The 13,914-nt window shown below is 33.6% G+C and overlaps 1 protein-coding gene and 1 long non-coding RNA gene across 4 annotated transcripts in view; one reads left to right on the top strand and one right to left on the bottom strand.

Moving 5' to 3' along the window:
* LOC145277866 (uncharacterized) overlaps positions 1-13,914 on the bottom strand; it is a 157,099-nt gene that overhangs the window by 43,687 nt on the left and 99,498 nt on the right. The window lies entirely within an intron of this gene.
* Positions 1-13,914, top strand: part of LOC145277865 (cilia- and flagella-associated protein 68-like) — a 52,152-nt gene that overhangs the window by 5,793 nt on the left and 32,445 nt on the right. For 2 of the 3 annotated variants that reach the window (XM_080129822.1, XM_080129821.1), the window contains exons 2-3: positions 3,038-3,122; positions 10,876-11,069. In XM_080129822.1, the coding sequence (XP_079985948.1) occupies positions 3,038-3,122; positions 10,876-11,069 (279 nt within the window). The remainder of the gene's footprint in view (positions 1-3,037; positions 3,123-10,875; positions 11,070-13,914) is intronic. The other variant, XM_080129824.1, reaches the window with a different exon arrangement.

Below are 13,914 nucleotides of genomic sequence, written 5' to 3'. Positions count from 1 at the left end.
CGTGTGAATTTTGCCGGCAAGACTAAAGTCATTTTCAGCTCATGGACTTTCAGTACCTGAGGGAGTGGCCTTCGTCTGACAAGACGTTGCAATCATCATATATATATATATAAATAATAATAATTCATCAAGCTCTAGTCCAGCACCTTATAATTGCTACACTACTGTCCGCCTAACACTATAGATTTAGGCAAGCCCGTTCTACTGCAAATATCCTAACTGTAATTTCTGAACGTATATACTATGCACTGAATAAGGCAAAAGGAGAGAAGGGTAGTAGCCCTAGATATATTCAAGATTTTTGTCAGGGTATGGCACGATAGTCTTCTCATAAACATCAAATCCTATGGTATTACTGGATGAATACTTAAGATACTTAAATCCTTCTTAAATAATAGAAGAATACAGATTGTCGTGCGTCAAAACAATATGATCTAAATGCAAGTGTCATTCAGGGATTGATCCGTGAAACTTTATTATTCCTGATATTCATAAATGACCTCTCTGATATAATTGTCTCTGAAATGGGATTATTTGCTGACGACACCACGCTCTATGACAGGCACGAGGGAAAAATGATTGAACACAAATTCAAAGCAATGGCGGAAACGCTAGAGGAGGACCTCAAGTCTGTTGTGGAATGGGGACAAAAATGGATGGTAGCATTCAATGCTGCCAAGACTAAGCTTGTTTCCTTCAATAATTACAAGAAACCTTCTCAACCACCAACAGTTAAAAGTACTTCATTTAAATTCCTCGGCTCAACGTTCACAGGGACATGAGTTGGAACAGATAAATCGAGAGCAATGCCAAGGCTGCTGCGAGGAAGGTGGGCTCTCTCTACCGTGCTAGAAAGTTACTTACGCCTGAAAGTATCCTATACCTCTATAAGGCCACCATTCGCCCATGTATGGAGTATTGTTGCCATATTTGGGCTGGTGCATCTGATACTTGTCTCTCACGTTTGGACAGGGTTCAAAAGAGAGTCACCAACTTGATGTCCTGAACTGTTATCTAAGCTTCAACCTTTGTCTCATCGACGAAATGTTGCATCTCTCGGTCTATTTTACAATTATTTTAATGGTAGATGCTCCGACTTACTACTACAAGCCTTTGTGCCCTACGACGTAAATACCCCCGACAAACCCGACAAGTAGCAAAGTTCCGCCTCTACAAAATGGATATCCCTAGATGTCAGAAGGCCTTCTACTTTAATATTTTCTTCCCCAGAACTGCTAGACTTTGGAACTCCCTTCCGGGTTTCTGCTTCCCTAACTGTACTGACATGCAGAAGTTCAAGTGTAATGTAAATAGACATCTTGCTGTTAAACTCCCTACATAGTAATCCTGTAACTTATGTCCTTGATAGTAGCCTTCTGCATCAAATTGCTGAATGTGCCGTGTTTGTGGTGAAAATGTAATAAAAAAAAATATATATTCCATGTGCAAAATGAAATTCCCATCGAAAAACAATGTTATCTACTTAATTATCATATCACAATTAGCAACATATTTCTGCATTGTTACAAAAATATGTATCTTCACGATTTCATGATTCATTGATCTACCATTATTATTATTATTATTATTATTATTGTTGTTGTTGTTGTTGTTGTTATTATTATTATTATTATTATTATTATTATTATTATTATTATTATTATTATTATTATTCAAATGTAAATTAAACAAGGAAAGTGACACCATTTGTTTTAATTGAAGTTCAATATTTCGATTTTTTTTTATTTTTGTTTGAATCTGAACTAGCGTCCATCATTTTTACTAGAATGAAATTAAAAAGAACGAAAGGGTTGATATGCCGTAAAACAAAACAAATAATGAATCAAATATTATAATTCAGTTTGAATCACCTTTCACTCGTTAATAAAAACCAAATATTGAACTTCTATTTTCTATCCTGCACTCTAATAAAGAGCAGAAAACTTTGATCGACGAATGCGGGAAAAGAGAAAATACAGTCTATAAGATGTTTTTGTTCCCCCCTCCTCCTTTCTCTTCCTATACGATTTATACATATTTTATATTTTTTTTACTCTTTCCTGTTTCTTACTCCATTAAAGTCCTGCTAACCTTTTTAATGTTAATAAAACTAACGTCATTTTATTACATCTAGCCCCTTTTCTTTTCCACACCCCAATAAGAAAATTTTAAAAATATGAAAAGCAAAGTCAACGTTTGGTATATATTTTTCATTAGGTATTCAGAAATAACAATTTACATATGAAAAATTAAATAATGACGTAATTCCATGGTTGTAAATGAATAGTAGTAAAGTATAACCTTTTTCAGTCATTTTTATGGAGAGTGTGCACTATATGTGTGTGTGTGTGTGTGTGTGTGTGTGTGTGTGTGTGTGTGTGTGTGTGTGTGTGTGCGTGTGTGTGTGTCACATATGTTCTGATATATGATGTAATTCCATCCTGTCACACAAAATAAAAAAAAAACAACAGTTGTTTTTTATTCTTCTATATAGAGGTCATAGAGAGTATGTTTCAGGATTATCTGGTATGTATAAATTACTCGTTGATCGCAACTATTCGTTATTTATGACAATGAGAACAATAAGATTCAGCGATTGCATGTAAAGTTGAGAAATTTTCACAAAGGAATGGTGCAGAAGCCATTCCCACTCCATTGATTTCCATGCTTAATGAGTCTTTACTTGCTACAGAAGCAGAGACGACCAGAACATGGCGATCCTGATGCTGACTCCTCCTGAATTTTCACCAGAATTCTGTTAGCTGAAATGGCCCTAAAACCGCTTGATGCTAACCTCTCTGCTATGGGGAACCTTCCCAGTAATCAGACATTTAATCGGTATGCATTAGACACTATCGATATCACGGTGAGAACGTGTTGGACTTTAATGAGTATTGCAACATTATGAAAGGTTTTTGGACGCAGATTATACTTAAATGCTGCTTTATATGTTTTACCATTTTTCTGAAAAAAAAAACTTGGTGATGTGTTATTCTTCTGGTAACATTCATATTATTTACTGCAATTTTTTTTTCAGATTTCGAACTACTTCCGAACCACATACGACTCGGAATATTGTAAAGGAGGGCATTCAATCCCAGTAGAGTTACGTACGTGGAAAGGTATTTCTTTTAATTATTCAGCTACATTTATATCTGTTTATTAGTCCTCGCGCGAAAGAACAGGACATAAAATGTTTTAAATAATAATAATAATAATAATAATAATAATAATAATAATAATAATAATAATAATAATAATAGAATGGCAATAACAAAGACTTTCGCTGGCGAGGACTACAATTGACCGTAACCAGTTATACAGTCCTTTTTCTCGTTATGTACTGAATATGTGTTAATGAAACCTATATGAAATATGTTCCCTATTAAATTTTAAAGATTTTCTATTCTGAAAGAAGTTTTAAAAAATTAATCTAAAAAAGTTATTTTAAAGTTTTTGTTTTGAAAAATTCAGATTTTCTCATTATTCAGACCTGTATTAAAAAAGGGGGTTGCAAAAAAATGAGTTGTGGTGTGAGGAGAAATACAAACTGAAATAGAGAGAAGGAGAGTTTTAAAATATAATCTTTAAAAGATAAGATACAAGTTAGAAAAGCATTTCATCCAAGGCATGAAAATTGTTAAACAAAATGTTTTTACTATAAGCTTTAAAAAAAAAGGTACAAGATTCAATTTGAAATTTATTTATCTTCAAAGTGCACTTTTATAAATTTTACAAAGTAACGTATAAAAATTTAATTTAAATTGAATCAAAAAATTACATTGGATTTATTTTATGTAATGTACATTTTGTTGCACTTTAAAAACATTATCTTTCATCTAGCAATTAATGATATAGATGTAAAATTTTCAATGACTTTTTTTGGTGAACTGGCTTCCCCCAAATGAGGAAGTGTCTAGGGAATACCAACTATATTACTCTAAATGGCGTTTTAGTGTTCTTTATAAGCTTTTTTACTTGATCATACTGTTGAACACTGGAAACTAAATTCTACGAACGAGATGTTTGGATCCTAAAGATTGTGAAGATTACATTGTCAATGCAGACATCTTTACCACATTTGCAACTGAGAAGCTGACAAGGGAGAATGATGGATCGGTTCATATTAAAAAAAAATATGGGTTACATAAATGGGATAGACATTGTCAATATTTAAGCAACTTAAGGAGTTCTCCATTCAGGCAAACTATTCAAAGGCAACAACAATTAAACTCCTTTATTTCGAAATGACGATTGAGAATTATTTTTTTATCTTGATTCTGTTGGGGTTGGATCATCCTACCAAATACCATAATCATCCATTTCAGTCATTTAAACCAAGAGATCTTTTTTTTAAGATTTTAACCACCCCTTTTACTGCAATTGTTTATATTTCTATTGCACTTGGTTCACCGAGTATATGTTCCAGGTAATTTTAAAAACCTTTATCATGAGTTCGATTGCTCCTATAATTACTGGAATGATGAAGATCGCTGCTTGTTGAGATAGAGTCAACATATCGATTTTTTAATATGTCGTTTTAAGCAAAAAAAATAATATCACTTGCTTAATTGACATGTCGAAACTAGTAATATATCCAAACACTACAGAGTAGACCGTTTAATGTATCTTCAGATGCTTCAGGGATACTTCCGTCCAGCAAAGCTAATACACATAGATATAATGAAATCATTAAAACATTTTTTCGCATAGTGAAAGTTGTTGGTGATACACTGTTGTTTGACGTTGCCTTCTACCATGGATTTGACTACCTATAACTTTGTGTAAAAAAATTAAAACGGAATTATCCTGAAAAAAAATAATTTCCAATTTTGCCAAAATGTAATTCAGTTTGAAGGAGTAGCTTCTTCAGAAAATTTTGCTCAATGCAATTACTAACTTTCCTGTCCTCAAGAATATAACTGATTCAGGGCCTTGGTTTGGATTAGTTCACCAAATAGCATTAGCATATTTCCTAAATCCCATCATGTCTTCTTTTCGGTACCTTGTCAAACTAACTTCACACTTAATTTGGAATCAAGATCTTGAAAACGCATTTCGGATCCAAGCAAGTAACTGTAAATTTTGCTAAAGAAGGGTATTACAACATTTGATATTAACAGAACAACCTACCTTTCTCCAGAATAACTGTACATGTCGAACCAAGAAAACACCAGTATGTTGCCATAGGTACTAGCACATCGTATTTGAAGGCAGTAGATTTTGCATTGCTGCAAAGTTCCTATATTTGTGGCAATTGTCTAGGTATTAGATAAAAGTCGTGTATATATCATGAACTGCCCTAACAGATCATCAGTCCTTTATAGGAGTATTTGACAAGAAACTTAGCAAGATATATAATCCATGCCTATTTAAACTTAAATAAAAGTCGCTCAGGTATTTTTTAACTATAATTACCCAAGAAAGTATTTTAATGATCTGATGCTATATCTCGCAATCCAGTCTCCACAATGAATGCCCTTGCCTTCCTATTTTTCGTGCATATTTTCTCTGACAAAATACATCATATGGTAAAGTGCGATGGTATAATTCTATCAACTGATTACATACATTCAACAGGTTGAAATGACTAATGATATACAACTGATCAATACGATACAACAAAGATTTTTATTTAAAAAGTTCTCTTCTAGTAAGAACGTCATCGAATCAGTACCGACAGTTCTTAGCACTGATGTCTGATAGAATTGCGGCGTCCAAATATCTCAGTGGGAAATCACTACATTATTTATCAGTGTGGTTGGCATGAAAAATTATGCCAATGACTTGGTATATTGGTCCGGTATGAATGCATCCATAAGTAATTTCAGAATCAATTGCTACGTCATCGCCTCAAGTCAAACACGTGAACCATTCGCATTAACCCCGACCCTAAATTGCCCTTTTCAACATATCATAGCTTTTTTTTTTTTACATTAGATGCATTTCATACCTTATCTGCGCAGATAGACTCTCTGGTTGGATTATTTTGTACCATCTAAAACCTACTCATACAGTCACCTAAAAACTAATATTTCCTTGTCAGAAACTGTTCCACACATATGGAGCCTCAGAGGAACTAAGCAGCGATGGTGGGCCACCTTTTTAATTTCAACATACTTCGACAGTTCCTGAAGACATGGTGTGTGAAGCTCAACCATTCCTCATTGGAATACATTCAATCTTATGGTCGAAAGAACTTGCTATAAAAACAACAAAGAGGATAATTTATGGAAATACGGATACTTGAGGCCTATTGGATAATGGCTGTTACTCGATCTACCTGACAATGTTGCAAAACTCCTCTCCAAGACATTGATCTATCCACAGCACAACTCTCACCCCATTATCGACTTCGTTCACTGTATAGACCACACGTAAAATGGATTTCAAAAATCGATATAATATCAAAACAAAAGTCAATGAGCCGAGTTATCAAAATTCTCTCAGTATGAGATCAGGATTGATAGTTCAGGTAGAAGCATTCTGCGAATCCACAGATTCCGCAGAGAACTTGGAATACCTGCAATTCCAGTCCCCATTCTTAGTGCCTTGGCCAAATCCCTTAAACCAATATTTTGGAATTCCATACATCTGGTACATTAGTGTTGTAGACCAGAAAAACAATGACATTATCTAGGCACCCAACATCACCAAATACCATAAATACCATTAAAGTAATGTCAGTAAAATTTGCCCGGGCATTGTTCAAATCTCTCTCTCTCTCTCTCTCTCTCTCTCTCTCTCTCTCTCTCTCTCCTCTCTCTCTCTCTCTCTCTCTCTCTTTCTCTCTCTCTCTCCCACACACACACACACACGCACATACACACACGCGCACGCGCGCAATTGCCCAGGCTAAAAGAAACTCATCCTTCTCCAAACACCATTACGCTCATGTACTGGTGTGTATATGGGACAGTATAAAATTACAGATTACAGATCATCCAATATTTAATATGCAGATATTGCTTCATTCAAACAATAAGTCTCCTCATCGATTATCAACTCATAGACTAGTAGCCAATCAGCCAATTAGAACTCAAAGAATGGACTTGCGTATTTGAGTTGAATGGAACATTCCAGCCTTTATATAAACTTGCGTTTTAGCGCTTATTTAGTTTATTTCTCTGCGGTCCGATTGGTCATACAGTTGCGTGCTGACTGCTAAATCCAATAAAAGGGGAAAAGGTAAGTTGGATGTTTTAGATTACAAATTAGTAGTACACCTGTTGAGGTGGACATTTATTCTAGTAAATGCCACAAGCAATTATTGAATCGATAAATGGTCTATGTGTTAATCAGAGCGATAAAAGGGTGTCCTTTGTTCACTTGGCGAGTTTTTATGAAAAAAAAATTGAATAAAACCATGAATTACAGATCATTCCAGACCAGTTAAGTTACAATACAAAACCTTGTGTTCTTGTTCAGCGAACCATGACGAATATTCAATCACTTATTTGTTCATATAATAAAAATAAGTTTTTATTTTCTTCAAATAATTATTATGCCTGAAACCTGATTGTTTTTCATAGAAATAAATAAATATGTTTTCATTCTATGTACATGGTGGCGCATAATTCTGAATGAATAAAAAATTAAAATATTTAAAAAAAAAAAACTATTATATTTCTATAGAGTATTTTATTTGTAGAAGGGCTATGCCAATAATTGAAAAATAAGTCCAGCTAAAACGAGCCCTACTAATTAAGTGCAGTGCGCTCACAGTCCTTTGACATACTTTTGTGAGTCCTGTCTAGACATGTGTCGGGTTAGGGTTACAGTAGGGTTAAGCTGTATAAAATGCAGAACAAACACCACTGTGGAACGCATCATGTAATGTTGAACTTATATGGATGCTGAAATCTAAGGGAAGTGCATTGTGATAAGACCACACGGTTCCTTCACCTAACACCAAACACCGCCCTCGTCGTTGTTTCTCTGGTCTTCTTCTCTTCTGGTCGTGTCATCATCTCATTAGTGGGTGCAGAGGGGAGTGCACACGGGTTCACAACTATCAACCATTTTTAAATAAAATACAAAAACACAAACCCCGACACATTCTGCAAATATCAGTTGCACTCTGAGTGTGTGTGTGTGTGTGTGTGTGTGTGTGTGTTTGTGTGTGTGCGCGCGTGTGTGTGTGGCAATATCGACCCTTCAACACGCTATGTAGAACATTGTCTTCTGTCGATGCCGTGTTCATCAATTGATGTCAGTTCATCTCTATCCCCTAAAGCTCTCTCGATCTTCTTCAAACAACGACTTGCCTTTAACTATATCCAACTCTAAACTGTCCTCAACCGTCGCAAACCAAAGACTGCACGTAAACTGTTCTTAATTGTCGTAAACTGTCGCAAAACTCATTGCTGCTCCTAAAAGTGCTCGTAAAGTAACTCATAATATTTAAATATTTGCCTGTTTTTTTTTTGTTTTTTTTTCTCCACACTTTAATTAACGATAGTATTTCAGCTGACTATTGTGTATGGTGGTGAAAAGCTGACTATTGTGTATGGTGGTGGTGACAAACTTATTTTCTCATTTTTTGTTATAGTTTTTCTTCTTTTTTAATTTCTAACATTTTTTAGGGGAACGTCAATAGTATTATATACTTCCCATGCCCAACTTGTCATTTATTACGCAAATTACAAACGCAAATACCATATTACATAAATTATATACAATTTATACATTGCTATTACATAAATTGTATGCAATTTATACATTGGTATTACATAAATTATATACAATTTATACATTGCTATTACATAAATTATATACAATTTATAAATTGGTATTACATAAATTATATACGATTTATACATTGGTATTACATAAATTATATACAATTTATACATTGGTATTACATAAATTATATACAATTTATACATTGGTATTACATAAATTGTATACAATTTATAAATTGGTATTACATAAATTATATACAATTTATACACTGGTATTACATAAATTATATACAATTTATATATTGCTATTACATAAATTATATACAATTTATATATTCCTATTACATAAATTATATACAATTTATACATTGGTATTACATAAATTATATACAATTTATAAATTGGTATTACATAAATTATATACAATTTATACACTGGTATTACATAAATTATATACAATTTATATATTGCTATTACATAAATTATATACAATTTATATATTCCTATTACATAAATTATATACAATTTATACATTGGTATTACATAAATTATATACAATTTATAAATTGGTATTACATAAATTGTATACAATTTATACATTGGTATTACATAAATTATATACAATTTATAAATTGGTATTACATAAATTATATACAATTTATATATTGCTATTACATAAATTATATACAATTTATACATTGCTATTACATAAGATATGAAACAGTATAACTCAAAAACAAAAACAACAAAGCAAAACACGATTGGGTGATTTCCGAACCAGAATCAATGACGTGCAGCCAAAGGGTATTTGAGTATCTTTTAAAAAAACATTCAGCAAAGAAAGATTGTTTATAGTCTATTTTCGTAACCGAGCGATATTTTTTCCGGAATTAATCCCTAGTTTAGTCAGGTAAATTCTTTCGAGAAAAAACGACGTCGATGTTGTGTTTACGTTTCTACCGCGACAAAACGTTGGCTTATTCTCTTCCACCACTCGATTTGTTCTTCGCCAATTAACCGTCGTATTTTTTCTTTTCGTCCTTTTCCCAACTGACATAACCTCATGTGCACGAAATAATCTCACTTCTATAGAACAAAATAAACGTCTTTTTATACTGCCACCTCGAACCACGATAGCGCTTTAATTTGCTTTTATTTTCTTATTTTTCGTATCGGACGGGTTTTGGGTTCGAGTGCCAGTACTGTTCTACAGAGGGCACACGCCAACTATGGGCGATTATTGTTATAATTCTACACACCGTTATTACACCTCTTCTTTATCTCGTGACATCTTGATGGCGGTCGTTTTTGTTGAATACTCCTTCGCAAGAGTGAAACTTCTTTAGAACTGTGGACTTCCTCGGGAACATATGCTTCCAATTCTGCCTCGTGAAAATCATCTGGCTGTGTATGCTTAACTTCCTGATCCGCTCTCTAAAGATGTTATGCTGTCAGAATCTTCTGAGGAGAGGACACTGTAGCGGGGCCGCAGTTCTTTTACGTGTCGAGGAATCTCCTCGATCTGTGAACTTATCTCGGTTACCCGTCCCTGGACAAATTTCGTCGTACAGTGACTTCACCCAAACGCAGTCTCCAACTTGGTTGGGAATGTGCTCAGAACCTGCCGATGGTTGCATAGCATAAATTTCCTTCACCCGGACCTTGTAACTGTAAATAACATTGGCTGGTGCGGTCAAGTGCTGTTCTTTGTACCAGTAGACAGCCTCTGGTATGGAACAGCGCATCCTAGCTGCAATTCGTTTCACAGTACAGTGGCACCGCTCGGCTATGCTATTTCCGGAGAGGACATATGCACAATTTAATTCTATCTTTTTACGTGTACAATACGTTACTTAAATGTCGGTATGACTATGAATCGAATTTAATGCAAATTTTAAATATTCAAATTTTTAAATGGGAGGTACTGCCCTTATTTTGCTCCTAAATATTTTTAAAATACTCCAATATATATATATATATATATATATATATATATATATATATATATATATATATATGTTCTAATTTACTATTTATAATTTATGGTTCTCGTGTTGTATTTACTTCCATACATATCGTGGGAATATCATCCAATATGGAAACGGTCGTTCGAATAAACCAAATCGTACAAATGTATTCACTGTTTCACGAGTTTTCTTTTTTTCTTTGTTCTTTTTCATGGAAAATTCAGATCGTTATCCTCGGGCATTTCCTGGACACCAACCGGAACTAGATCCGCATTATTTTCGAACATATGGGCAAATACCACAGACGACCTCGGAACAATCTTACCAACATCCAAATACATTTTCCAACTGGTCTGCAAACCTATTGAATTTCGGTCCAGCTGGCTGGAGACCACGTCACATACAGCCCATGAGTAACGTAACATGTCAAAAGCTTTAGAAAAAAAAAAAAAAAAGCTTTTCCGTGCTTATTTATAATAACCCCGCTGTGAAAAAAAAAATACATCTCATTATTTCCTAAAATACTACAAATTTTGGCATGGGTATTCCACCATAACAAACATTTTTTTTTTAATTTTATCTATATACTTTGTACTGTATTTGTTTATTTTGTTCGTACGCAAGTAGAAACAAGTGATTAACAAAAAGAAATAGGCAGAGTACATATTAATAGTTTTACGATGCCAATACCCAAGTGTCCGAATCTAAAGTTAGTCTAAAGTTTTTGTGTTTTTTTTAACTGGATACGTGTCTTAAAAATGTAAAAAAAAATAACAAAATATAATAACATAAAAACACTACATAAATATTTTTAAATAAATAAACTTTATTTGATAATTTGCAAGATGAAAACGTAAACGGAATTCCACATTAGTCCAAAGCAAATTATTTTTGATTAAAACAAAATATCTTTTTTTGTGTGTGTCCATAAAAACAATACATAAATAAATGTATCGTAGTTAATCACTCTCTCATGCAAAAACTAAGTAACATAAGTTTCCACACCTTTCACAAATAGTTTTCTCCGTACTAGCAATAATAAAGTAAGAGCTAATAACAGATGAAAATTGACAAACCCAGGTATATTAGCAAGGAGGAGGTATAAAATAGTCTTGTTTTAAAATTTATATAAATATATATATATATATATATATATATATGAACACGCACACACACACACACACACATACACACACACACACACACACACACACACATCCATTCCATCACACACAAGTTAGCATGTAGAAAAACACTGCCGGATGACTCCATTCCAAGAATTTAGGCGAATGGAATAGTAAATTAAAAAATGTACGTCTTGTTTTCAATCTATTTCCATGATGAGACATTTTCTGCTTGTTTTCTATACCGATTGATATTTTTGTTTGTTTATTTTTCCTTTCTAATCTTTCTAGCTTGAAACGCTTTCTAACTTTACTGATTGAGATGTTACTTTATATGATTATATTAGTACAAACATTGACGAAGCAATTTTCCGTCATTTTTGACGGAGGGTGTACTCTCATCTTATATACCAAATACAATTTAAATCTATATATATCTATTATCTATTATATCTATAAAAGTGAACGTGTCTGTGTGTATGTGTGTCTGTGTGCATTTCCCTACGCAATAACTCTGTCAATTTTTAGTTATCCTCTGCTTTAGATATTCTAACCTTACTTTTAAAAAATATCGCTTCCGGTTTGGCGGTGGTCGTAACAGCATAAACGTTACGCTTTACCCCGTTCTTTTCCTCCTTTGCGGTACGGGTTCGAGCCTGCCTTCCTACTAACACTTTTTTTTTTTTGCTCAACATACATATCAAAACACCCGGGCAACGCCGGGCTGAAATGCTAGTATATCTATAAAAGTGAAAGTATCTGTCTGTGTGTCTGTGTGTGTACATTTCCCTACGCAATAACTCTGTCAATTTTTAGTCTACAGACTCGAAATTTGGTATACAGGGTACTGAGATTTGTGAAAATCGATGTGATTGGTTCTCGGCCAGACATTTTGCTGTTAAGGGGTCAAAGTTCAACGATTTGACCTTTAAGAACTCTACCAAACTCCTCCGACAATTTTCGGTCTATACACTAGACATTTTAGATATAGGTTCGTTGGACATGGATCTAACTTAATAACTTAATTTCAGCCCAAAACAATAAATTTTAGGAGGTCATAATAGGTGTCAAAGTTTAAACAAATTAACCCTTTTTTTTTTTTTTTTTTGCTCAGCATACACCTCCAAACACCCGGCAACGCCGGGCTGAAATGCTAGTATATCTATAAAGGTGAAATTATCTGTCTGTGTGTGTGTTTACATTTCCCTACTAAACTACTTCTTCAATTTTCAGTCTACAGACTCGAAATTTGACATAAGGAGTATTGAAATTTGAGAAAATCTTTGTAATTGGTTTTCGGCCAGAAATTTGGCTGTTAAGGAGTCAAAGTTCAACGATTTTACCTTTGAAAACTCCATCAAACTCCTCCGCCAATGTTGGGTTTAAACACTTTAAATTTTAGATATAGGTTACTTGGATATGGATCAAACTTTTTAATTTGATTTGAGACCAAAATAATAAATGTTAAGGGGGTCAAAATTGGGATCAAAGTTTTAAAAAATTGACCTAAGTGGTCCTTACCAAATTACTCAGCCAATTTTTGGTCTAAATATTTGAAAGTTTACATAAGCTGTATTCAGACATAGGGCAAGTTTTTAATGAGTTTTTGCCCGAAAATTTGTCTGTTAAGGAGTCAAAGTTCAAAGAATTTGACCTTTGCGGTGTCTAGAAAACTATTCAGCCAATTTTGGGTCTAAACATTTTGAAATTTTGCATAAAGGGTTATAAGCTTTTTAATCAGTTTTGGGATAAAATTTGGCTGACAAGAGGTCAAATTTGAAAGAGTTGCCCTTTGTAGATTCTACCAAACTCCTCCGCCAATTTTGGGTCTAAACACTTTACATTTTAGATGTAGGTTACCTGGAAATGAGTCAAACGTTATAATATATATATATACCCATGCACATAAAGTTATTAACAGTACATAGGGCCCGAGCAAAGCCGGGCTAAACTGCTAGTCTTAAATAAAATAATAAAAAAAAACTACTTGTTTATTTTCCAAATGCCCCAATACTCGAAGCGTTTGTGCTGATTGAAATACGCGATGCAAAATTGGACTATCTAAAATAAAAGGAAGCTTTTTTTTTTTTTCATGGCGAAGTTATTGTAAAGAAGCTCTTATTTTTCTATATTTGATTA

Source organism: Euprymna scolopes, chromosome 6 (assembly GCF_053919585.1).
Source record: "Euprymna scolopes isolate OS-2025 chromosome 6, ASM5391958v1, whole genome shotgun sequence".
Taxonomy (NCBI): domain Eukaryota; kingdom Metazoa; phylum Mollusca; class Cephalopoda; order Sepiida; family Sepiolidae; genus Euprymna; species Euprymna scolopes.
This window is presented reverse-complemented; position numbering and strand designations above follow the sequence as displayed.